This window comes from Globicephala melas, chromosome 3 (genome assembly GCF_963455315.2).
Source record: "Globicephala melas chromosome 3, mGloMel1.2, whole genome shotgun sequence".
Taxonomy (NCBI): domain Eukaryota; kingdom Metazoa; phylum Chordata; class Mammalia; order Artiodactyla; family Delphinidae; genus Globicephala; species Globicephala melas.
This window is the reverse complement of record NC_083316.1, coordinates 127,126,057-127,148,963: the sequence shown is the minus strand read 5'-3', so window position 1 is coordinate 127,148,963 and position 22,907 is coordinate 127,126,057. Positions and strand designations below refer to the sequence as shown.

Genomic DNA, 22,907 nt, shown 5'->3' with positions numbered 1-22,907 from the left:
CTCCAAGAATGCTCGGCACATCTGGCTGGTAGCCATGAACTCCACGGAGTCAAGACTCCCAAGGGCAGGCCGGCCACCAGCCTGGTGTACGCAGCCTCACACGTTGCTTCTAGAAGACCCGGTTTGGCAACCGAACTCTGCCCTACCCGGTCCCCCTCCCCATCCTCGGCTCTGATGAGTCTCACATTTTGACCCAGGCTGGAGTTCAGGGATGAGGCATTCGGGAAGTGGCAAGGGAGAGGATGCAGAAGAGAAGCAGCTCTTAGAGGGTGAAGCGTTCACTCACGGTTAGTTCAACAATCTCCAGGGGTTGGTTCTTACCTGGCCACCCACCTTGGGACTTGGGGCAAGACCCCTCCCCCACCTGGGGCTCTATTTCCCTATCTAGGCATAAGAAGGGGGATCTGAGCTCCATCATCTCTCAGGTCCATTTCAGCTCTGACATTCCAGGAAGGGAGGGGTTTTCTCTGTTCAGGGTTACAAGATGAGTCAGAATCAGGCTCTGTCCAAAGGGACTTGTGGTGGGATAGGTGGAGGTAAGCCTGGGATGGGGTAGCAGCCCTGGCCTGTGATGCAAGGAGCTCCAGGTCTAATTCTTGCTTCGTTTCTATCTAGCTGTAAGGCCCTGGGCAGGTCCCTTCACTTTATGAAACTTAGATTCCTATGACTAATAATAACTAATATTACATTGAAACTTACTATGTGCCAGGCACTATGCTAGGTCATTTACCTTTGTTATTTCACTTAATTTTCACAACAATCCAATGAGGTAGTTAATATCCTTATTCCTATTCTACAGAAGAGGAAATTGAGTCTCACAGAGGTGAAATGGCCTGCCTACAAAGTCACCCAGTTAGTAAGTGGTGGAGCCAGGCCTGACAGCCTAGCAGCCTGACGCCAGGCCTGTGATCGTGATCCCTTTGCTTTTCTGCAGCCCCTACGTGTGCAGACACAGCTCAGTTCAACTGGAGCTGAGCTCTGATGGAGGGGTCTTGTCAGAAGTACTTAGGGCCAGACTGCTAAGCTTGGGTACCTGGTCAGAATGATTCCACCATCACTGGGGAGACATTGAAGGTTTGGGGAAAAGGAGAGAAGTGGTAAGGACAGTGTTGTATCTGCCGGATGCCCTTCAGAAAGCACTTAAACTAGTCTGTTATTCTTCAAACACAAGGCTTTGCAATCTCAGCCCTACTGACTTTGCTGTGGGGATCTGTCCCGTGCATTGTAGGATGTTTAGCAGCATATCCGTCCTCTATCTACTAAATGCCAGTAGCACCTCCTGCACACAAGCTGGGGTAGACAAAAATACCTTCAGACGTTGCCAAATATCTCCTGAGGGGCAAAACCACCCCAGTTAAGAACCACGGCTGTAGGAACCATTTCTTTGCTAACTTGTACCCTTTCTTTTTCTGCCCAGGGTTTCGGGAGGTTTTCCATCATGATTATTGCCTTGCTGGGGTTTGCCATTTTCTTGCTTCATTGTACAACTTGTGAGAAACCCCTAGAAGGGATCATCTCATCAGCCTGGCGTTTCACACACCCCCTTTATAATGTGACCATCTATGAAAACTCTGCTCCCAAGACCTACGTGGAAAGCTCTGAGAAAATGGGCATCTATCTCACAGACCCCCAGTGGGCAGTGAGGTACCGGATTATCTCTGGAGATGTGGCCAACGTGTTTAAAACAGAGGAGTACATGGTAGGCAACTTCTGCTTTCTGAGAATAAGGACAAAGAGTAGCAACACAGCCCTTCTGAACAGGGAGGTGCAAGACAGCTACACCCTCATCATCCAAGCCACGGAGAAGACCTCGGAGTTAGAAGCTCTGACCCGCGTGGTGGTCCACATCCTGGACCAGAATGACCTGAAGCCCCTCTTCTCCCCGCCTTCATACCGAGTCACCATCTCTGAGGACATGCCCCTCAAGAGCCCCATCTGCAAGGTGAGTGCCACGGATGCCGACCTGGGCCGGAACGCCGAGTTCTATTACACCTTTAACACGAGGTCGGAGATGTTTGCCATCCATCCCACCAGCGGGGTGGTCACCTTGGCCGGGAGGCTCAACGTCACCTGGCGAGGGAAGCGTGAGCTGCAGGTGCTGGCTGTGGACCGCACGCGGAAGATCTCAGAGGGCAACGGATTTGGTAACTTGGCAGCACTGGTCATCCACGTGGAGCCTGCCCTCAGGAAGCTCCCGGCCATTGCCTCAGTGGTCTTGGCTACACCAGAGAGCAGCGACGACGCCACCTATGCCACGGTGGTGGTGGATGCAGAGAGCTCAGGTGGTGACGTGGACTCGCTGGAAATTGTTGGTGGTGACCCTGGAAAGAACTTCAAAGCCATCAAGTCTTACGCCCGGAGCAGTGAGTTCAGTTTGGTTTCCGTCAAAGACATCAACTGGATGGAACACCCTCATGGATTCAACCTCAGCCTGCAGGCCAGGGGTGGGAGCAGACCTTCTTCTTCTTCCCAGATCAGGGGCTTTCACCTACCTCCTTCCAAACTGGCTTCCCTCAAATTTGAGAAGGCTGTTTACAGAGTGCAGCTTAGTGAGTTTTCCCCTCCTGATAGCCGTGTGGTGGTAGTGAAAGTAACCCACGCCTTCCCCAGCCTGAAGTATGTTCTAAAGCCATCCTCAGAGAGTGCAGCGTTTAAACTGAATGCTCGCACGGGGCTGATCACCACCACGAAGCTCATGGACTTCCATGACCGAGCTCAGTACCAGCTACACATCAGAACCTCACTGGGCCTGGCCTCCACCACTGTGGTCATTGACATCATGGACTGTAACAATCATGCCCCCGTGTTCAACAAGTCCTCCTACTATGGCACCTTTGATGAGAACATCCCTCCAGGCACCAGCGTTTTGACTGTTACGGCCACAGACCAGGATCATGGAGACAATGGATACGTCACCTACTCCATCGCTCGCCCAAACTCTGTGCCCTTTTCTATCGACCCTTACCTGGGGATCATCTCCACCTCCAAACCCATGGACTATGAGCTCATGAACAGAATTTACACCTTCCAGGTATGGGCGTCAGATTGGGGATCCCCATTTCGCCAGGAAAAAGAAGTGTCTGTTTCCCTTAGGCTCAAGAACTTGAATGACAACAAGCCTATGTTTGAGGAAGTCAATTGCACTGGGTCTATCCATGAAGACTGGCCAGTAGGAAAATCAGTAATGACCGTGTCAGCTATAGATGTGGATGAGCTTCAGAACCTAAAATATGAGATTGTGTCAGGCAACGAACTAGAGTATTTTCATCTAAATCATTTCTCTGGAGTGATATCCCTCAAACGCCCTTTTAGGAACCATACTACTGGTCAACCCATCAACTATTCCCTGAAAATTACAGCCTCAGATGGGAAAAACTATGCCTCGCCCATGACTTTGAATGTTACTGTAGTGAAGGATCCTCATTTGGAGGTCCCTGTAAAGTGTGATAAAACGGGGGTGTTGACACATTTCACAAAGACCATCCTGCACTCTGTTGGGCTTCAGAATCAGCAGTCCATTGATGAGGATTTCACTTCCTTAAGTGCATATCAGATCAATCATCATACCCCTCAGTTTGAGGACCACTTCCCACAGTCCATTGACATCCTTGAGCGTGCTCCTCTCAACACCCCCCTGGCCCACCTGGCAGCCACCGACCCCGATACTGGCTTTAACGGCAAACTGGTCTATGTGATTGCAGATGGCAATGAAGACGGCTGCTTTGACATTGAGCTGGAAACAGGGCTGCTCGCTGTAGCTGCCCCCTTGGACTATGAAGCCACCAGTTTCTACATCCTCAATGTAACGGTGTATGACCTGGGCACTCCCCAGAAGTCCTCCTGGAAGCTGCTGACGGTGAATGTGGAAGACTGGAATGATAATGCGCCCAGATTTCCTCCTGGTGGGTACCAGGTAACCATCTCAGAGGACGCAGAAGTTGGAACCACAGTTGCAGAGCTGAAAGCAAAAGATGCTGACTCGGAGGACAATGGGAGGGTTCGCTACACCCTGCTAAGCCCCACAGAGAAGTTCTCCCTCCATCCCCTCACTGGGGAACTGGTTGTCACAGGACCCCTGGACCGGGAATCAGAACCTCAATATATACTCAAGGTGGAGGCCAGGGACCAGCCCAGGAAGGGTCACCAGCTCTTCTCTGTCACCGACCTGATAGTCACATTGGAAGATGCCAATGACAACTCTCCCCAGTGCATTACAGAACTTCGCAGGCTTAAGGTCCCAGAGGATCTGCCGCCAGGGACCATTCTAACATTTCTAGATGCCTCTGATCCTGACCTGGGCCCTGCAGGAGAAGTACAATATGTCCTATTGGATGATGCCCATGGGACCTTCCACGTGAATCTCATGACGGGGGCACTCAGTCTGGAGAAAGAGCTGGACTTTGAGAGGAGGGCTGGGTATAACCTGAGCCTGTGGGCCAGTGACAGCGGGAGGCCCCTGGCCCGAAGGACCCTCTGCCGCGTGGAGGTGATCGTCCTGGATGTGAACGAGAACCTCCACCCTCCCCGCTTTGCCTCCTTTGTGTACCAGGGCCAGGTGCGGGAGAACAGCCCCTCGGGAACCTCAGTGATGGCAGTGGCTGCCCACGATGAGGACAGTGGCTTGGACGGGGAGCTCCAGTACTTCCTGCGGGCTGGCACCGACCTTGCAGCCTTCAGCATCAACCAAGACACAGGTACTAGGAGTGGGATGGGATGGGAGGGCCAGGTGCTGGGAGAGGATGGGCCTAAGGGAATCAGGCACTGTCTTGAGAGAAGTCAGGCTATAGGCTAAAAAGAACAATAAATAGGGACACTCCTTCCTGTTCCTTTCATTTTATTTTTAATTTATATACATATATATATAGTATATATATGTATATATACATATGTGGGTGTATGTATGTATATCCATTTAAGTTGAATCAACCATCTCACACACACTTGTATACACATACACACACAAAAAAACATATGTTACATATATATGCTTATAAAAATAATGTATCATAGTTATAAAATTTTTATATATAATTTAAAAATGAATGTTTCTCTGTGTCCCATCTCCCCAGATATAATCTCTATTAAGAATTTGTCCTATAATCTTCTAAATTTTTCTCATTGCATCGGATATATTATCACTTTTCATTTTATTATTATGAAAACATAATACAACAGATACTAATTCTGAAACTTATTTTGTCACCAGGATATCTTATATGTCAGTACATATAAATCTCCTTCATTCTTTTTTAATGGCTGCATTTGTTCATATACTTTTACTCATATGCAATGAGTCTCTACAGGAAAAACTCTTAAAAAATGGAGCTCTTGGGTCAAAAGATAACATTAATAGATATATAATATCCATATATCCATCATCCATAGATATATAATTAATATCAATGCTAATAGATATTTTCAAATTGTCCTCCAAAAAGGTGGCACCTTTGAAGCTCCACAGAAAATAAGTGCAATTCAGCAAACACTTACTGGGCACCCTCTACCTGTGAGGTCCTGAGATAGGCACCTTGGGAGAGATCCCAGGTGAATAAAAGTAGGTCCTTCTTGATGGGATGATTTCTCTCCGGGGTAGAGGGCAGGGTGATGTGGTTGAAAGAGCATTAGATTGAGAGTCAATTCTAGACCCAGCTCTTCTGCTTACTTGCTACATGATCTTGGTCAAGTCATGCTCTTTCTCTGGGCCTCAGTTTCCCCATCTGTCAAAGGAGTAAGGTTCCTTCAGCTCTGCAATGCTATGGCTCTGAGTACAGGCTCTGCCCTGTCATCTGGGTCTTTCCAGCTGAGTGTGACCCATAAGAACTTAGGCTACAAGCCTCTTCCACTCACTCTTGGACCCTCGACTTCTGGAACAGTGCTAGTTCATAATAAGCAATTTGTAGATGAGAGAACCAATGAATGACGCCAAGTCTCTAAAATCATGAAGATGAGGAGAGGGGAACAGCAATTTATTTATCAAACCCCTACCCTTGAATTGGTATCTATAAGGACTTGAAGCTTGAAGGAACCAGTCTAAGGACAAATGTAAGGAAATCCCACTTAGAGAATGTGAAATGAATAAATTGGACTCGGCTTGAAGTAGTCAGGAGAAAGCAGGTCAACTACCATGGTCTTCTGGAAACCCTGCATATGCCCACATGCCCCAGTCATGGGGCTATCTTAGCAGAGAAAGGCTCTGAGAGGTTCTACAATAAGGATATGAATTTCCCTGTGTTTAACTCAGCAGCTCCCATGCCATATCAGCCACAGTTCCCTTTTCTCGTGGAATAGTTATCAATATCCTTTCCACAGTACCATCTCAGGAGTGTTAGGTAAAGTGCTTTCTAAAGCTACTTTGAGCTCTAAATTATTTTGGGTTTGGTGATTGACTATCCCTAGGAATGATTCAGACTTCCGCACCCCTGGACCGAGAATTCATGTCCTGCTACTGGCTGACGGTACTGGCAGTGGATAGGGGTTCCACCCCCCTCTCTTCTGTAACTGAAGTCTACATTGAGGTTTTGGATGTCAATGACAACCCACCCCAGATGTCCAGCCCCGTGTTCTACCCCTCCGTCCGGGAGGATGCACCCCTGCACACCTCCGTGCTCCAGCTGGATGCCCGGGACCCGGACTCCAGCTCCAAGGGGAAGCTGACCTTCAATATCACCAGCGGCAACCAAATGGGATTCTTTGTTATTCATCCTCTCACAGGTAAGGACCTCAGAGATCTGGGTGCACAGGATTATCTACAACAGTGCTTCTCAAAGTGTGGTCCTAGAATGGCAACATGAGCATCACCTATGAACTTGTTAGAAAGTCAAGTTCTCAGGCCCCATCTTAGACCTACTCAATCAGAGCTCAGGGTGGGGACAAGAAATCTGTATTTTAATATGGCGTCCAGAGGATTTTGATGTGTGCTAAGTTTGAGAAGTGCTGCTCAGCAAAGTCCATCTCTGTGGGAGAATAAGAATATGTGAGTTTTCTTTCCTTGGAGCCCAGGGAAGCTAAGCAGGTTCCCTAGGTGGTCAAGCTGGGACTATTTCAGACCTCCAAGTGCTCCCAACTGACCATTCCTGAGAATCGCAAACCACAGGTTGAATCTCTTAACTCTAGTCCCACGCTGATCTCAAGCCTGCTCACAGCACGGTGGCCATACAGATCCGCTTCAGAGCAACCAACCGTCTCACAAAGGTCTGTCCTCGGTCCAAGGCCATCTTGGATGGTTTAGAGGAATCCAGCGGTCATTGGCTTGCAGCCGTGAACCAGATGCAGCCCACAAAGGTGTTCTGTTTGGCCTGCACAAGCTTTAAACAGTGATTTTTCAAGTTTCTGCCAACATTTAAAAATTTGGAAATTGCGCAAAATATTCCAGATTTCTGGTTGTTCTTAAAATAACAAGATCTGGCCACATGGACCACACATCCCGCAGGGCCACAGCTGCCCGGAGCTGACAGCAGCTCCCTGTGTACAGCAGGTGTGTCCTCTGTGCCCACAGTCCCCTCACACCCGACTGTGTTATTCCTGCCTGCTTCCTGCAATTATGCTGCCTGCCTGGCTCCCAGCAGAAGGTGAGAGCCAGTTCCCACTGCTGCAGGTACGGCTCCAAGGCCACATGTCCCTCTTGACCATGAACAACAACCCTATTGCAGAGAAGGCTGACATTCTCTCCTTCGAACCCAACTTCCCATTCTCCAGCTCCAACTGACTCTTGTCCTGGAAGGACAGAACTCTGGCAAGATTGGAGGAAGGAGAAGGGGAGAGTGCTGGCAGCAGCTTCCTGATCCTTAAGGCAAAAGGGAGTCAGGAGGAGCGATGGGCCTGGGGATCCTGAGGCAGACAGTGGGCAGGGGATACAAGTGCCCCTTTGCCCTGTGACATCTGTTTGGAACCTTTGACCTCGGGGAGCGGATTAGTCCTCCTAGAAGGAGAATGCTTTTCTCTTGAAGAACAGGCCTAAGCTGGCTCTCTGCCTGGGCCCACTCTGTCCCTCCTTTTTTGGAAGAGGGAAGAGATCTCTCACCTAAGGCAATAGGTTCTCTACTTCTTCCAAATCCCTGCTCTGTTTACTGTCAACAGTTCCCTGACACCAGGTCTGGCAAAATGCCCCAGAGGGCAGAGAGCTCTTAGTCTTCCTACAGTTGAGAAGAAATTTTTATCAGCATGAACATTTGAAAATAAAATAATAAGTCAGCAATGATTCCCCACGCCCCACACCCCCCGCCCACCTTTCTTATCCACATTATATTGTCCTACTTCCATACTTGGATCCCTTGGATGGCTTCCCTGTGCCCTTAAGATAAAGCCAGATCCTGCCGTGTCCCACAGACTTGTGCCTGACCGGGCCCCTGCTTTCCTTTCTGGCTTCATCTTGCCTCTCTTGCTCTATCACTCTCTGGATCCAGCCACATGGCCTGCCTTGGTCCATGACCTCTCCTGGCACAGGGCCTTTGCACATGCTATTCCTGCTGCCAGGAGTCTCTTCTCTCTGTTTTCAGGCTAACTCCTGCTCTTCTTTCAGATCTTGGCCCAGCTGTTCTTTCCTTAGAAAAGTTTTTCCTGACACTATAATACATCTCCCAGCAGCATCTAGTTTTTAAAAACACTTATCACTTAGAACATTATATTCATGTATGTGATTATTCCATTAATTATCCATGTCCTTCACTAGACTTCAAAGGTTTTCCAGAAAAGGAAGCTTGATTTTTTTTTTGCCCACTAGAATATGAAGTCCTGGCACACAGTAGGACCTCAATAATTGGGAAATGAATGAATGAATCTCTGCCAGCATCCACAATCTTTTGTTAAGCCCAAGACTCATTTATTCAGCAAATGTTTAAAGGTGTCTGCCCTGATGAGGCATTGAAATTATGTGCTGTAGAGAGAGGGGAAGGTATAAAACATAATTTCAGGCCTTGAGGAATCCAATCCATCAGGACCATGAAGATCTGGATGTAAAAAAAGCTATAGAACCAGTGTAAAGAATACGACATTGGGACTTCCCTGGTGGTGCAGTGGTTAAGAATCTGCCTGCCAATGCAGGGGACACGGGTTCAAGCCCTGGTCTGGGAAGATCCCACATGCCGCGGAGCAACGAAGCCCATGAGCCACAACTACTGAGCCCATGAGCCACAACTACTGAGCCCACGAGCCACAACTACTGAAGCTTGCATGCCTAGAGCCTGTGCCCTACAACAAGAGAAGCCACCGCAATGAGAAGCCCGTGCACCGCAACGAAGAGCAGCCCCCCTCACTGCAACTAGAGAAAGCCCTTGCGCACAGCAACAAAGACCCAACGCAGCCAAATTAATTAATTAATTGATTATTTTTTTAAAAAATTATATATATAAAAAAAAGAGTACCACATTGTTAAAATATGAGTAGATGTGGTGCTGTGACTGTTTAGAGGAGAGAGGAAGCTGCTCAGTGTGGTAGACCAGCAACGACTTCATGGAACAGGGGTGGCTATGCCGAGCTGAAGGATCCGGAGGATTTGACAAGGAACAGTCTGGCAGGGCACTTGGGCAAGGACTGTGACAGGAGAAATAGCCAGGAGGGAAAAAGACCCAGGTCTTGTTGAAGACAGAGCAAGTACGTCCATTTTTTTTCCTTCTTTTTCCTTTTAGTTTTTTCTTCTTTTAAAAATTTTTAATGGTGAAATAATTGTAGACCTACAGGAGAGTTGCAAAGAGAGTTCTCATATATCCATCACTCAGTTTCCCCTCATGTTAGCCTAGCACATTTATCAAAACTAAGAATTAATACTGGTGCAAGGCTATTAAGGAGAATACAGACTTTACTAAGATTTCCCCAGTTTTCTCTGCTAACATCCTTATTCCCATCCAGGACCCCACACTACCTCTAGTCCTCACATGTCCTTGGTCTCCAGTGTCTGACCGTTCCTCAGTCTTTACTAGTCTTTTATGAGCAAGTAGGCCCATTTTCTAAAGGCATATCCATTTCCACCACTTATCAAATGTAAGATCTTGGGGAAGTTACTTGACTGCTCTATGTCTGAGTTTGCTCACCAGTAAAATGGAGATAATAATAGCTACCTCTTTGCTGGTTGGGAAGACTAAATGGGTGAATAGATGGAGATACATAGGGAGCTTTGAAGAATGCCTGGACGTGTAAGAGCTCAGTGAGTGCTGGCTCTTATGATTCTGAGGAAGGGCAGAGGGGGGAGAGGAAGCTGGCAGGGTAGGTGGGGTAAGACCTAGATGGTGGTGGGTCAGGGTAAAAAGAGTAGAAGAATCTAGAATCCATTAGAGGTGGAATCAACAGTAGTTATAAAACCACTGGATGAGGGAAGGGAGGGAGAGGGAAGGGGCTGAGATGGGGTGATGGGGGGACATTTGTTTGGAGGAGAGAAATGATAAGAGCTGAATCGGCTGAATGCCCGCCTCGTGCCAGGAAGGGTCCTTGGTGGACCCTCACACAGTCCCTTGGGGGTGTTTCCACCATGTCCCCATCCTACATGGGCACTCCCTGGAAATCCTGACACCAACCTCAGAGGGGGGACGAAGCTGAGAACACGGGCAATGGCCCAGGAGGCCAGGCAGCAATTCCAGGGACACTGGCCCTGAGAAGATGCGGGGGAGGCAGAGAGAAAAGAAAAACCAGAGATGGAGAAAGAGTGACAGATTCCAAGATGCAAAGAGGGGGAAGGGAGAGAGGAAGCTCTGGGAAGGCAGAGAGAAGGAGGATGGTGAGGGGTGAACAGAGAGGGGAGAGGGGATGAAGAGAGAGCAGGACTGAGCCAGAAGGGAGGCTCCCAGCCAGGGTCCTCTCATCCCCACACTCTTCCTGGGGGTCACCCAGATGCTAGGCCTTCCCCATGAGGCCCCTCAGCTTGGGGATAAGCTGGGTGGGGCAACCTGAAACAATATTCACTCTGTCCTAGAGGAATGCATCTTCCTCTCTAGCTGTGGGGCTTTCCAGGAGCCTGCTCGGATTCCTCCGGTGCCTGCCTTCATTGAGGGAAGAAAAGGCGAGAGGACGAGGAGGCAGGAACATGGCGCAGACAGAGGTCACTCCTCACACCACACTCCCATTTCCAGCACTGGAGGCCTCATCCCCAACACCGGATCCCCGTTTCTCTCATGGAGCCCCATCCCCACACTTCATTCCATTACTCCATCATTTAATTGCCTAAACAAGATCAAGAAACTTACTGAAAGTTTTTAGAACACCCACTGACCCCCTACCAATAGCTCTGCTTTCATTGAAAAGAGACCTCCCTACCCAGCTAGGACCTCTCAGTCTATGGGCGTGGATGCCCCTCTGGGCCCCCGAAAACCTTGAGCTTGACTTTCCTGATGCTTGCAGAGAACTGGCACCTTCTCGCCTTTATGGCCTCAATTTATAGCCACAGTGTCTAGAAAATGAAAACCAGAATTACAGAGCACTAAGTTCACCTTCCTGAATTTACAGAGGAGCACTCCCCTGGCTCATCTGTGCCAGCCCAGCATGGGAAGAGCCGGTCCTAGGTCTCAGATGAATAAGAGAATTACAACAAAGGAGTAAAAAGCCACCCCTCTGTGATTTCTCGTGAACTGAAGGCAGTGACTGTGATCCCTGTTATAACTCCTGATGAGCTGCCTTTTTCACTCAACAATATATTGTGCTCAGGACCCTCCTCATGGTGAAAGCAGGAAGTAGGTGGGACCCTCCGCTCATGCCATCACCTCGGCTGTCCTCTCCCCTTCCTTTCTTCCCCTTCTTTCTCTCCAGAGTTCCATTTCCCCCTCATGCTCTTGCTCTCCAAAGACAAGAAGAATTCTGATCTAGGCTTTGAATGTAACCCTTGAATTTAACCCAGTAAAATGGCCCTGGGCAGAAGACCTAAATAGACATTTCTCCAAAGAAGATATACAGATTGCCAACAAACACATGAAAAGATGCTCAACATCACTAATCATTAGAGAAATGCAAATCAAAACTACAATGAGGTATCACCTCGCACCAGTCAGAATGGGCATCGTCAAAAAATCTACAAACAATAAATGCTGGAGAAGTTGTGGAGAAAAGGGAACCCTCTTGCACTGCTGGTGGGAATGTAAATTGATACAGCCACTATGGAGAACAGTATGGAGGTTCCTTAAAAAACTAAAAATAGAGCTACCATAGGACCCAGCAATCCCGCTACTGGGCATATACCCTGAGAAAACCATAATTCAAAAAGAATCATGTACCGCAATGTTCATTGCAGCTCTATTTACAACGGCCAGGACATGGCAGCAACCTAAGTGTCCATCGACAGATGGATGGATAAAGAAGATGTGGCACATATATACAATGGAATATTACTCAGCCATAAAAAGAAACGAAATTGAGTTACTTGTAGTGAGGTGGATGTACCCAGAGTCTGTCATACAGAGTGAAGTAAGTCAGAAAGAGAAAAATACCGTATGGTAACATATATATATGGAATCTTAAAAAAAAAAAAGTTCTGAAGAACGTAGTGGCAGGACAGGAATAAAGATGCAGACGTAGAGAATGGACTTGAGGACATGGGGAGGGGGAAGGGTAAGCTGGGACGAAGTGAGAGAGTGGCATGGACATATATTCACTACTAAATGTAAAATAGGTAGCTAGTGGGAAGCAGCCGCATAGCACAGGGAGATCAGCTTGGTGCTTTGTGACCACCTAGAGGGGTGGGATAGGGAGGGTGGGAGGGAGACGCAAGAGTGAGGAGATATGGGGATATATGTATACGTATAGCTGATTCACTTTGTTATAAAGCAGAAACTAACACACCATTGTAAAGCAATTATACTCCAATAAAGATGTTAAAAAAATAAATAAATAAAAATAAAATGGCCCTGGGAGCCTTTGCTCCAGTCTCCCTCCAACCATCTCTCCCCCAGGTCTCCTATCCACTGCCCAGCTGCTGGACCGAGAGAACAAGGAGGAACACATCCTGGAGGTGAGTGATGCTGCTGAACCCATTCGCTGGATTTGAAAACCTCCTGCAGGAGGCCAGGCTGGAGCCAAGCCAGGCCTTGGGCCCACATGCACGTTTCCAGGCTGAGGAGGGTGCTGACTCAGAGGAGTTGCTACTTAAGCTGAGCCTTGCTGTGGTGAAGACTCTCAGCGTCTTCGCTGGCTCTCGAGCACTGTGAAGGGAAGGAATCTGAAACCATGTGAGGGCTGGACAGGAAGCACTGATGGATTAGCAATACCTGCAGTGAGTATAGGAAGACGGAGCAGTACACAGGGGCTAGGCACTTGTCCGGTCTGCTTTCCAGTCCATCCCTATGCTCTAGAGAGAGTCACCTAGTGTCAAACACTAGGTCAGTAGGAGAGCCAGGATGAAAACCCAGACCTTTGTCCTCTAGCTCTGTGCTCTTCCTAGGACGTCTCTGAAATCACATAAGCATCCCTGGTGACCATTCCAATGAGAGGCGTCGGTCTTGACCCAGAGGGGATTAAATCAGAAGGAATCTAGTTATACCCCCTCCTGCACTATCCACAACTAATGAACAGGCATCTCTTCTAGTCTTAAAGACGTCGGCTGGGAGGGACACATATTCCTCGGCAGGAATTTTGCCTTCTATGCTCCCAGGCTCTGGACGTTCCCTTTGTATGATACAGGCATTACTAGTAACAGGAGCCAAACGGCCCTCTAGGGACTGAGGCATTCTCCACAGTTCAGCAGAGGCATTTATCTTTAAACAGCAAAATATATTAAGAACTCGGAATCATTTAAAGTGGAAATGTCCCTTCTCATACTGATGCATGGGATGATTTGCCCCTACCTGAAACAGCCAGATTCTGAAATTGTTTTGGTGCTTTTACTTTGCCTCTTGATATCATTTCATGCATTGGGCGGCATGTCTGACTCCAAAGGTACCGCCCATGCCTCCATTAACATCTCCTCAATTACTTTTTTCTAACCTCCAGTAGCTTAAGGAAAGCGAGAACAAAGCTTACCAGAATTACGAGCCAATAAAAAGTAAATGGTCTCCGAGAAATGGCCATTGGCCTCCTGAGTAAAGAGTTCTAGCTTTTGTCTAGAGCCTCTGTGACTCTTCTCCCAATTCTTTCTGGTTTCTTTCTCTGTTGTTGCTCGCTTTCCTGTGGGCGAGGTTACCAAAGAGCTGGGTTCCAAGAAGGTAAGGTTATGATAATAAAAATCACGAGCGTATACCAAACAACAGATGGACTGGTATTTCCGGGCTTTTGAAAGCAGGGGTAGTGGCAGAACTGTGGTGGGTGGCGATACATATTCACTGCCTTGCGTTTGTCAACTCACACTGGATTCTGTCCCCAGGTGACTGTGCTGGACAACGGGGAGCCCTCCCTAAGGTCCACCTCTAGGGTGGTGGTACGCATCTTGGACGTCAATGACAACCCCCCCGTCTTCTCCCACAAGCTCTTCAATGTCCGCCTTCCAGAGAGGCTCAGCCCACTGACCCCTGGGGCTGTGTACAGGCTGGTGGCTTCAGACCCGGATGTGGGTCTCAATGGCAGGGTCACCTACAGTATCGAGGAGAGTGACGAGGGGGGCTTCAGCATCGACCCGGTCACAGGCGTGGTGTCGTCCAGCAGCATCTTCCCAGCTGGAGAGTACAACATCCTAACGGTGAGGGACAGATGGAGGCCGTGGAGGGGGAGTGGCATACCTGGTCAGGGATTTTCTTTGAGGATACAGGAGGAGGGAGACAGCCTTCAGGCTTGATGGAGGTAATACTCCCCTCCGTGGCTTTCTCCCAAAGAAACTGGGAATCCTGACTTCAGCCAAAAGATCAGAATTCTGGGCCTTTCTCTTTGAGGGCAATAAGGTCCTTGGCTGGAAAATCCACCCTATTTACAGATAAAGATTTTGGTGAGAAGAGCAGGGCTTTGAAATCAAGATAAACCTGGATTCCAATCCTAGCACTGTCATTTTACAACTGTGTGGCCTTGGACAAGTCACTTAACCCTCGTGAGCCTTTGTTTCATCATCTGTAAGACGGGCATAAGAACATTTTCCTTGTAGAAAGCCAATATAGCAAGTGGCTAGGGTCTGGGCTCTCATGTCAGTAGCCTGAATCCAACCCCATCCTCACTGCTGGCCAGGCAGACATCCCAGGCGGGTGAATTCACTATGCTGAGCCCCGGTTTCCTCCTGCAAAAGGGAGGTGATAACAGTACCTCTCTGAGGGCTGTCAATAGGATTAAATTAGATATTGCACACAATGCTTTCAGAGCAGGGCCTGATAATAGGGAGTGCTCAGTAAATTCTAGTTTATTATGTTGATGGCTGTTGGGAAGGGTAAAGGGTCCATGCATGGAAAGTCCGGTTCAGGAAGTAGCACACGAAGCCTTCAGATAATAGTGGCTTTGATTCACTTTTTACTACCTATGAGTTTCTGGAGCACAGTTCTATGTTCTGTTCACCACTGTGCCTGCTGCGACTGGCTTGGTGCCTGTTTACGTAAGCTCTCAGTTGTGTGTTGAATGGATGAACCAGTGGACGAAAGGCCAGCTCAGTCAGTCACAGGGCGCTCTGTCTCCTGGCCTGGCCACCAGGGTCTTCTTGTTTCTTAACCCCAACCCTACAGTCAAAGCCTCACCTTCTGGCCTCTTTTCAGGTCAAGGCAACAGACAGTGGGCAGCCACCGCTCTCGGCCAGTGTCCGGCTACACGTTGAGTGGGTCCCCCAGCCCCGGCCCTCCTCCATCCCACTGGCCTTTGATGAATCCCACTACAGCTTTACAGTCATGGAGACAGACCCCGTGAACCACATGGTGGGAGTCATCAGTGTCGAGGGCCGACCTGGTCTCTTCTGGTTCAGCATCTCAGGTGAGGGCCCAAGGGTCCCATCCTTGCAGACCAGCCCTAGTCCCTAGGACACAGTCCTTCTGACCCCTCTCAAGGTCACACTCCGTGGCAGCGGCTGTTTTGGCCATGAGTGGTGATTGCCTCTTCCCTGGTCCTTTGGGGCAGTGGGTAGTCAGACCACTGCTTCTGCCAAGCTTTCCTTCGCACCAGCTGTGATCTCAGGTGCAACCTCCACGGTCTCACTGGTAACCCCAGCCAGAGCCAGACAGGGCCTCAGTTATCCCAAGTTCCTGGGAGACCTAAGACAGTGGTCCAGAGAGGCCCAGAGGAGAAACCACAAGTTTTATGTTTCCTCTTCTGCCTCAATGTGAACATCAGTGTAGAGCTGACTTCATTGACCATGAGCCTGAGGCCAGCTGTACCCTGGGGCCCTGCTCAACGTTCTGGTCCCAGGTTCCAGCCTCAAGATCATGGAAAGGGTCTATTTTTTTTTTTTTTTTTTTGCGGTACGCGGGCCTCCCACTGCCGCGGCCTCTCCCGTCGCGGAGCACAGGCTCCGGACGCGCAGGCCCAGCAGCCACGGCCCACGGGCCCAGCCGCTCCACGGCACGCAGGACCCTCCCGGACCTAGGCACGAACCCGTATCCCCTACATCTGCAGGCAGACTCTCAACCACTGTGCCACCAGGGAAGCCCAAGGGTCTATTCTTGTAGTAGGAGACACTTGGGTCCAAGCTCTCATGGCCTCCTCTGAAATTCCTTTCTGTTTCTAAATCAAGATTTTGTTAAAACATCTTGGGGTGGGGCGTGGTTCATAGATTCCTTTGGGAACCTGATGAATGTTTAGGTCCTCTTCCCAGAAAGATGCATGCGATTGTGTGCATACGTATGTGCGCGCGTGCGCGCGCGCGCGCGCACACACACACACACACACACACACACACAGAACCATGAAGTCTTATTACAGAGATTCCCAGCCTGCTTCAGAGGTTGGATACCAGCCTGTCTCAAGCTTTTTGACCTCCTACATTTACTTCCAGTTCTGATTCACTGCTCTTTTTAAATATTTGACTTTTTTTCTTATAGAACATTTAGAAAACACAAATGAGTACAGAGAAGAGAATAAAAATCACCTAAACTCCCACTAACCTGAAGATAATCCCCTGTTATCATTTTTATGTTTCCCTCTAGTCTTTTCCTTTATACACCCATACACTTAGGGTTATATGAAAATATTGTCATATAACCTTTTTTTTTTTGCGGTACACGGGCCTCTCAATTGTTGTGGCCTCTCCCGTTGCGGAGCACAGGCTCCAGACGCGCAGACTCAGCGGCCATGGCTCACGGGCACAGCCGCTGCGCGGCATGTGGGATCTTCCCGGACCGGGGCACAAACCCGTGTCCCCTGCATCGGCAGGCGGACTCTCAACCACTGCGCCACCAGGGAAGCCCTGTCATATAACCTTTTAAAATATATCATGAACATATTTCCATGCCACTAAACAAATTTCTACGAGCAGACATTTAAATAGCTGCATGCTAATTCTATATTTTGGATTCTCAGTGTATTAAAACAATTCCCTCTTGTTGAACAGAGTTACTTCCATTTTTTCCTGTGTCTAAGCTGCTTGAGACTATGCAAACTACCTGAAAGCCATGATGTAGAGTTCCATTACTCCTGCATGTTTCAATACTGGTAGCAGAAAACATTCTAGCGCAAATTTTGGTCTTCCTCTGGGACTCTTCAGTCTTTATAAGTGTACCTTTTCCTGAATCATCACTTGGATCTTCAAAATAATTTGACAATAAGTTGAGAGGATAAACTACCACCTCCTCTAGATCTGCCAGCCACATCCCATAGTACTTGTGCTACTACTGCCTACATCACTGAGGTCGTGTGTGCTTTCCTCTTACCACCCGTCCAGGTGGGGACAAGGACATGGACTTTGACATTGAGAAGACCACAGGCAGCATTGTCATCGCCAAGCCTCTCGATACAAGGAGGAGGTCAAGCTACAACTTGACCGTGGAGGTGACGGATGGGTCCCACACCATTGACACCCAGGTGAGAGGCCTCACTGGGAACCCTGAGTTGAGAGGAGATGGGAGGCCTCCTTGGTTGGAAGGCAGCTGTGCTCACCACTATGCCACCATTGCACACTGGGGCCTCTTTGGTTGGGATGAGGATACTGAAGGCTCTCTGTGCATGTGGTGTACCTCAAGGAACACTGAATTTGGAATCAAGGTTCTGTGCTCTAGTCTTGTCTGATCACTCTCTATGTCTGTGATCTTGGGAGAATTCTTGTTCCCACTATGGATCTCTATATAATGAGGGGTTTTGTCTAAATGAGCAGGTTTTAATTAAAGGTAGAGCGCCACAGGGGCTACCATAGACATAAGGAATGATGGTAAGTGGGGCTCTGGATTTCTACTCTGCTTTCAGCCAGTTTTATTTGTTTCATATACTGCAATTGCACCCAAAAATTGCATCTGAAGAAAAGGCCCTTTAAGAAGAATTTTGTTTTTGAAAACCACGAAACTGCATACCATCTGAAAGCCCTGTGATTTTGAAATCCTATCATTCATTCAACAAATATTTATCGAGTGACTGCTGTGTGCCAGGCCCAGTTGTTATGGTGGAGAACCAGACAGACAAGGTTCCTGACCCCCTGGAGCTTACAGTCTATCTTCTCTTTCCTTCTCCTCCCTAGGTCTACATCTTCATGATTGCCAATGTTAACCACCATCGGCCCCAGTTTTTGAAGCCTCATTATGAGGTCAGAGTTCCCCAGGACACACTGCCTGGGGTTGAGCTCCTCCGAGTCCAGGCTACTGATCAAGACAAGGGCAAGGGCCTCATCTACACCATACACGGCAGCCAAGACCCGGGAAGTGCCAGCCTCTTCCAGCTGGACCCAAGTAGTGGTGTCCTGGTAACTGTGGGGAAACTGGACCTGGGCTCGGGGCCTTCCCAGCACACACTGACAGTTATGGTGAGTTAACTGAAGAACTGGGTAAGGGTGTGCTTGCACGCGATGTGTGGGGTGGACATGCTTGGAGGCGTGCTGAAGGTTCCCTTTCTCCTGCTGAGCCAGATGTACTAACGCTCATAATGATAATCGATGAGATGAGTTGTGACAGTTCACAGCCTGCCAGAGGCACCTTCCATAACAGATGCCTGGGAGTGAGGAAAGAGATGGGACAGCTGCCAAAGAACCCCCCGCAAACTTGGTTTTTTCTGGGCTCACTCCAAATATCCCCCAAGAATTCTCTCCTTGCTCCATGACTGCATGATCACACAAACTCCCATAGCGTCAGAGCTGGGAGGGACCCAGAGACCATCCCACCCAGAGCAAGCAAGTATATAGGGCACAAATGAAGGAAGACTTGACTCTTAGGGTCACATGCCTACAGTTTTATGACCCTGAGAGTGAGAGCTTCCTTAAATTTATGCCCTACATGCCTCATTTGCCTCACTCTAGTCCCAGCCCTGGTTCCACCCATTTCTCTTATCTTACACCTGAGGCCCATAGAGGAAGAGAGACTTGCTCACCATCATACAGTTCTTTATGATGGAACCCAAATCAGAGCCAAGGCTTCCAGACTCAAGGTTCTTATGTGTTAGTTTATCATCCTCTGGGCACTTGTATATATATTAAAGGCTCTGAGAAGTCCTGCAGCAAAGAAAACTTCAACTTCATTTTAGTTCAGTGCTCCCTACATTTATTTGACCATAGAATTTTTTTTTTTCCTGAATAACGTGTTGACATCTTGAAGAACTAATATTCTCTGAGAACCAATTTGGAAAATACTGCTTCTCTGCTTATTTCTGCCTTTCTCCTGAAATGAAATTATCCCTGAAAATAGCTAAGCCTAATAATCACAAATTGATAAATTTATTTAAGAAGAAAAAAGAATGTAACTGAGAGCAAAATTTAAAGGAATACAGAGAGTTACAATTGTGTGCCTTTTTCACTGGCATTCTCTGTCATCGACCTTAATCTAACCATCCCTCCTCCCATTCCACTTGCTGCTCATCCCATTGCACCCTTGGACCCACAGGTTCGCGACCAGGAGATGCCCATCAAGAGGAACTTTGTGTGGGTGTCCATTCACGTGGAGGATGGAAACCTCCACCCTCCTCGCTTCACCCAGCTCCACTATGAGATGAGTGTTTCTGACACCACAGCCCCCGGAACAGAGCTGCTCCAGATCCGAGCCATGGATGGTGACCGGGGAGCCAATGCTGAGGTCCACTACTCCCTCCTCAAAGGTGAGAGGCCTGAGTTCGGGACATGAAGGGAGGGACTTTGGCAGTAAGGGAAAGCACCAGAGGCATGGACTTGCAAGTTATTCAAGTGCCAAGCTCGCTAAGCTTTGGCAAATTATCATTCTAAAGCACTCCCTGGGACTATAGTGACCTAAGTTAATGCACTTTCAAAGGTGGAAAGAACAGTAACAAAGGATTACTCAAGTTATGGGAGAATTTACATAGAGAATACATATATATTCACCAACAACCACACATGTAAAGGATGCTTATGAAGTCCATGCAACATTTTAAAAGATAATATCTTTGTGTATGTACAATAAAAGGGACCTATAAATACTTGATAAGATATACGGCATAGTTTTAGGAGTATTTTCTTCTAAGGCCACATCATGATTTCATATCTATTATATTGTTTTTTATCTTAAAAATAGGAATATTACCTGTGCCAGAAACTCATTGTAAAGATTAAAAGAGAAAATGTATGTTAACACATGCTGTAAATTGTAAAATATTATACAAGTGCCAGGGGTTATTACTATCATTGATAAGTGTTAATTATAAGTAGTTAATAGGACAAAAATGATAATATCCACTACCCAACTAAAAATGATAATATCCAGTACCCAACTAATTAATCACGGTTAGATTAAGGTCGATAACAGAGAATGCCAGTGAAAAATACACACAATTGTAACTCTCTGTATTCCTTTAAATTTTGCTCTCAGTTATGTAATATCTGATAATTCATAATTGATATTTAATAATTATTGTTATCTTTAATATTCATTAATACTTCATAGAGCTAGCTGCTGCGGACAATCAAAGATGAGAGTGACTTGCTCTCTGCCCTAAAGGGGCATAATAATGTTCATTTATTGCTTGTCAGTATCTTACATACTTTAAGGATTCAGAACTTTTTACATTTTCTTTTTTTGAAGAAACGGAAGTTGTTACACCTTGTCATACGGCAGAAATCTATTCATCCCTGAGGAATAATAATACAAATTATAACCCATTAATTGCTTACTTTTTGTGACTTATGAAGTATAATCACATCTTTTATCTCACTGACAACCCCATTGATATTGGTATTAATTTTATTTTACAGATAGGGTTAGTTTTAAAATATTCTTCTGATTATAGAAATAACGCATTCTGATTCTTTAAAACCTGGAAAAACCAGGAATGTATGAAGAAGAAAATAACATTCAGCCATGGTTCTCATGACCTAGAGAAAATAATTTCATGTATTTCCCTGTTATTTTTTTCTATGCATCATTCTGCAGTGGTAAGATCAAAACGAATATACGATTTTGTTCCCTAATTTTTTCTCTCAGCAGTAAAATAAAATGTTATGATTATGTTAAATAGTTTATTTGGCTACTTTTAATGGAACTACTTTTAAATTGCTGTTTACTCATTAAAACCATGTTCTTTGACCGAACTTAGGATTTGTATCACAAAGGCAAATTGGGAAATCACCTCACTAGTCAGCTGGAAAAGGGCTTCCATGAGTGGCAGAATCAGATGGAAGGTTTTGTGGTAAAGCCTGGCTATTTACTTTGCCACTGGAATAATAAAATATCATAAAATATGATAAATGAAATAAGAATACTAATAAGCGGTACTCCTCTGAGTGAAGGACCTGTACCCCTGAGCAAAATTACTCAGGTATACGTCATGGTATTAAATAGGTAATGGTCTCATCACAAGAAAAAAATGTATTTGTAACTATGTCAAGTGACGAATGTTAACTAAATTTATTGTGGTAGTCATTTCACAATATATACTTATACATATATCAAATTATGTTGTACACCTTTAATGCAATGTTATATGTCAATTATATCTCAATAAAACTGGAAAGAAGTACCAGTTATGCAAGCTGAATACGTTCTAGAGATCTCTGTATGACACTGTGCTTATAGTTAACAATACTGTACTATAACCTCTAAAAATTCAAGAGGGTAAAATCTCATGATACCTGTTCTTACCACAGTATTAAAAAAGGAAAGGAAAAAAAGGATAGTTGCAGTCCAAGTAAAGTGAGACTCTAAACACTGTGATAACTTTGAGAATTTTTTTTTAGGAAAATATGATTAGTTTTCAACATTATCTTTTGTGAACTATGTAACGTCACATAATCACAACTTTCCTCAAAACTTAAATTTGAAATGGTATTATGTATTTATCTAAATAAACATTAAATTTTAAAAGGATTACAAAAATGATAGGTAATCAGACATGGAGAAATTACTTCATTTTTGATTCTCATTTGGGCTTCCTCATAAGTCAAGGAAGACTCCTTTGGGTACTAGAATCTCTTCAGTTCTCTAATACTTGCTAGTCTTCGCCAAAGAAAGCCTGTAGTTCTCAGGCCCAGACCCTTTTAGCAAGCAATAGATTTTATCCAGATTTTAAGAAAATATTTTCCATTGACTGGTGTTTGCGGTAACTTCTGATTTATGACAAGCAATAATGGTTTTCTTTTTAAAGTACCAATATAAAGCTGCCTGTTAAAAATATTTTAAATTAAAAAAATAAACCAGTTTGAAGGAAAATATCCATTAAATAATGACATAAATCATATACTATACTATTGTATAGGTAGTGGCTGAATATTAAAAAAAATTGTAAAGGCGGTGTGAGAATGCCTGAAGTTTAGGAAATCCAGGTGTGGTGGAAAGGGCATTTGATCAGGAGCCTCAAGATCTGTGTGTGCTATCCAGTCCCTCCCCACTCAACCCGTTGCCACTCACTCCCAAGCCTGACAATGGACTTTCCCACAATAGACTATACGAGGACTAGACGAGGTGGTTTTTCCAGTCCGTATCAGTTTTGACAATTTATGACTCCATATTTACAATTTT

At 46.5% G+C, this 22,907-nt stretch overlaps 2 protein-coding genes across 8 annotated transcripts in view; one reads left to right on the top strand and one right to left on the bottom strand.

The window, feature by feature from the left end:
• Positions 1 to 22,907, bottom strand: part of LOC115840788 (ras GTPase-activating protein-binding protein 1) — a 354,642-nt gene that overhangs the window by 220,830 nt on the left and 110,905 nt on the right. The window lies entirely within an intron of this gene.
• Positions 1 to 22,907, top strand: part of FAT2 (FAT atypical cadherin 2) — an 85,976-nt gene that overhangs the window by 18,071 nt on the left and 44,998 nt on the right. Inside the window, exons 2-9 of the mRNA XM_030834169.2 lie at positions 1,418 to 4,694; positions 6,397 to 6,711; positions 12,867 to 12,925; positions 14,273 to 14,584; positions 15,576 to 15,786; positions 17,690 to 17,829; positions 18,476 to 18,757; positions 19,827 to 20,037. Coding sequence (XP_030690029.1) covers positions 1,439 to 4,694; positions 6,397 to 6,711; positions 12,867 to 12,925; positions 14,273 to 14,584; positions 15,576 to 15,786; positions 17,690 to 17,829; positions 18,476 to 18,757; positions 19,827 to 20,037 — 4,786 coding nt within the window. The 5' untranslated portion in view covers positions 1,418 to 1,438. The remainder of the gene's footprint in view (positions 1 to 1,417; positions 4,695 to 6,396; positions 6,712 to 12,866; positions 12,926 to 14,272; positions 14,585 to 15,575; positions 15,787 to 17,689; positions 17,830 to 18,475; positions 18,758 to 19,826; positions 20,038 to 22,907) is intronic.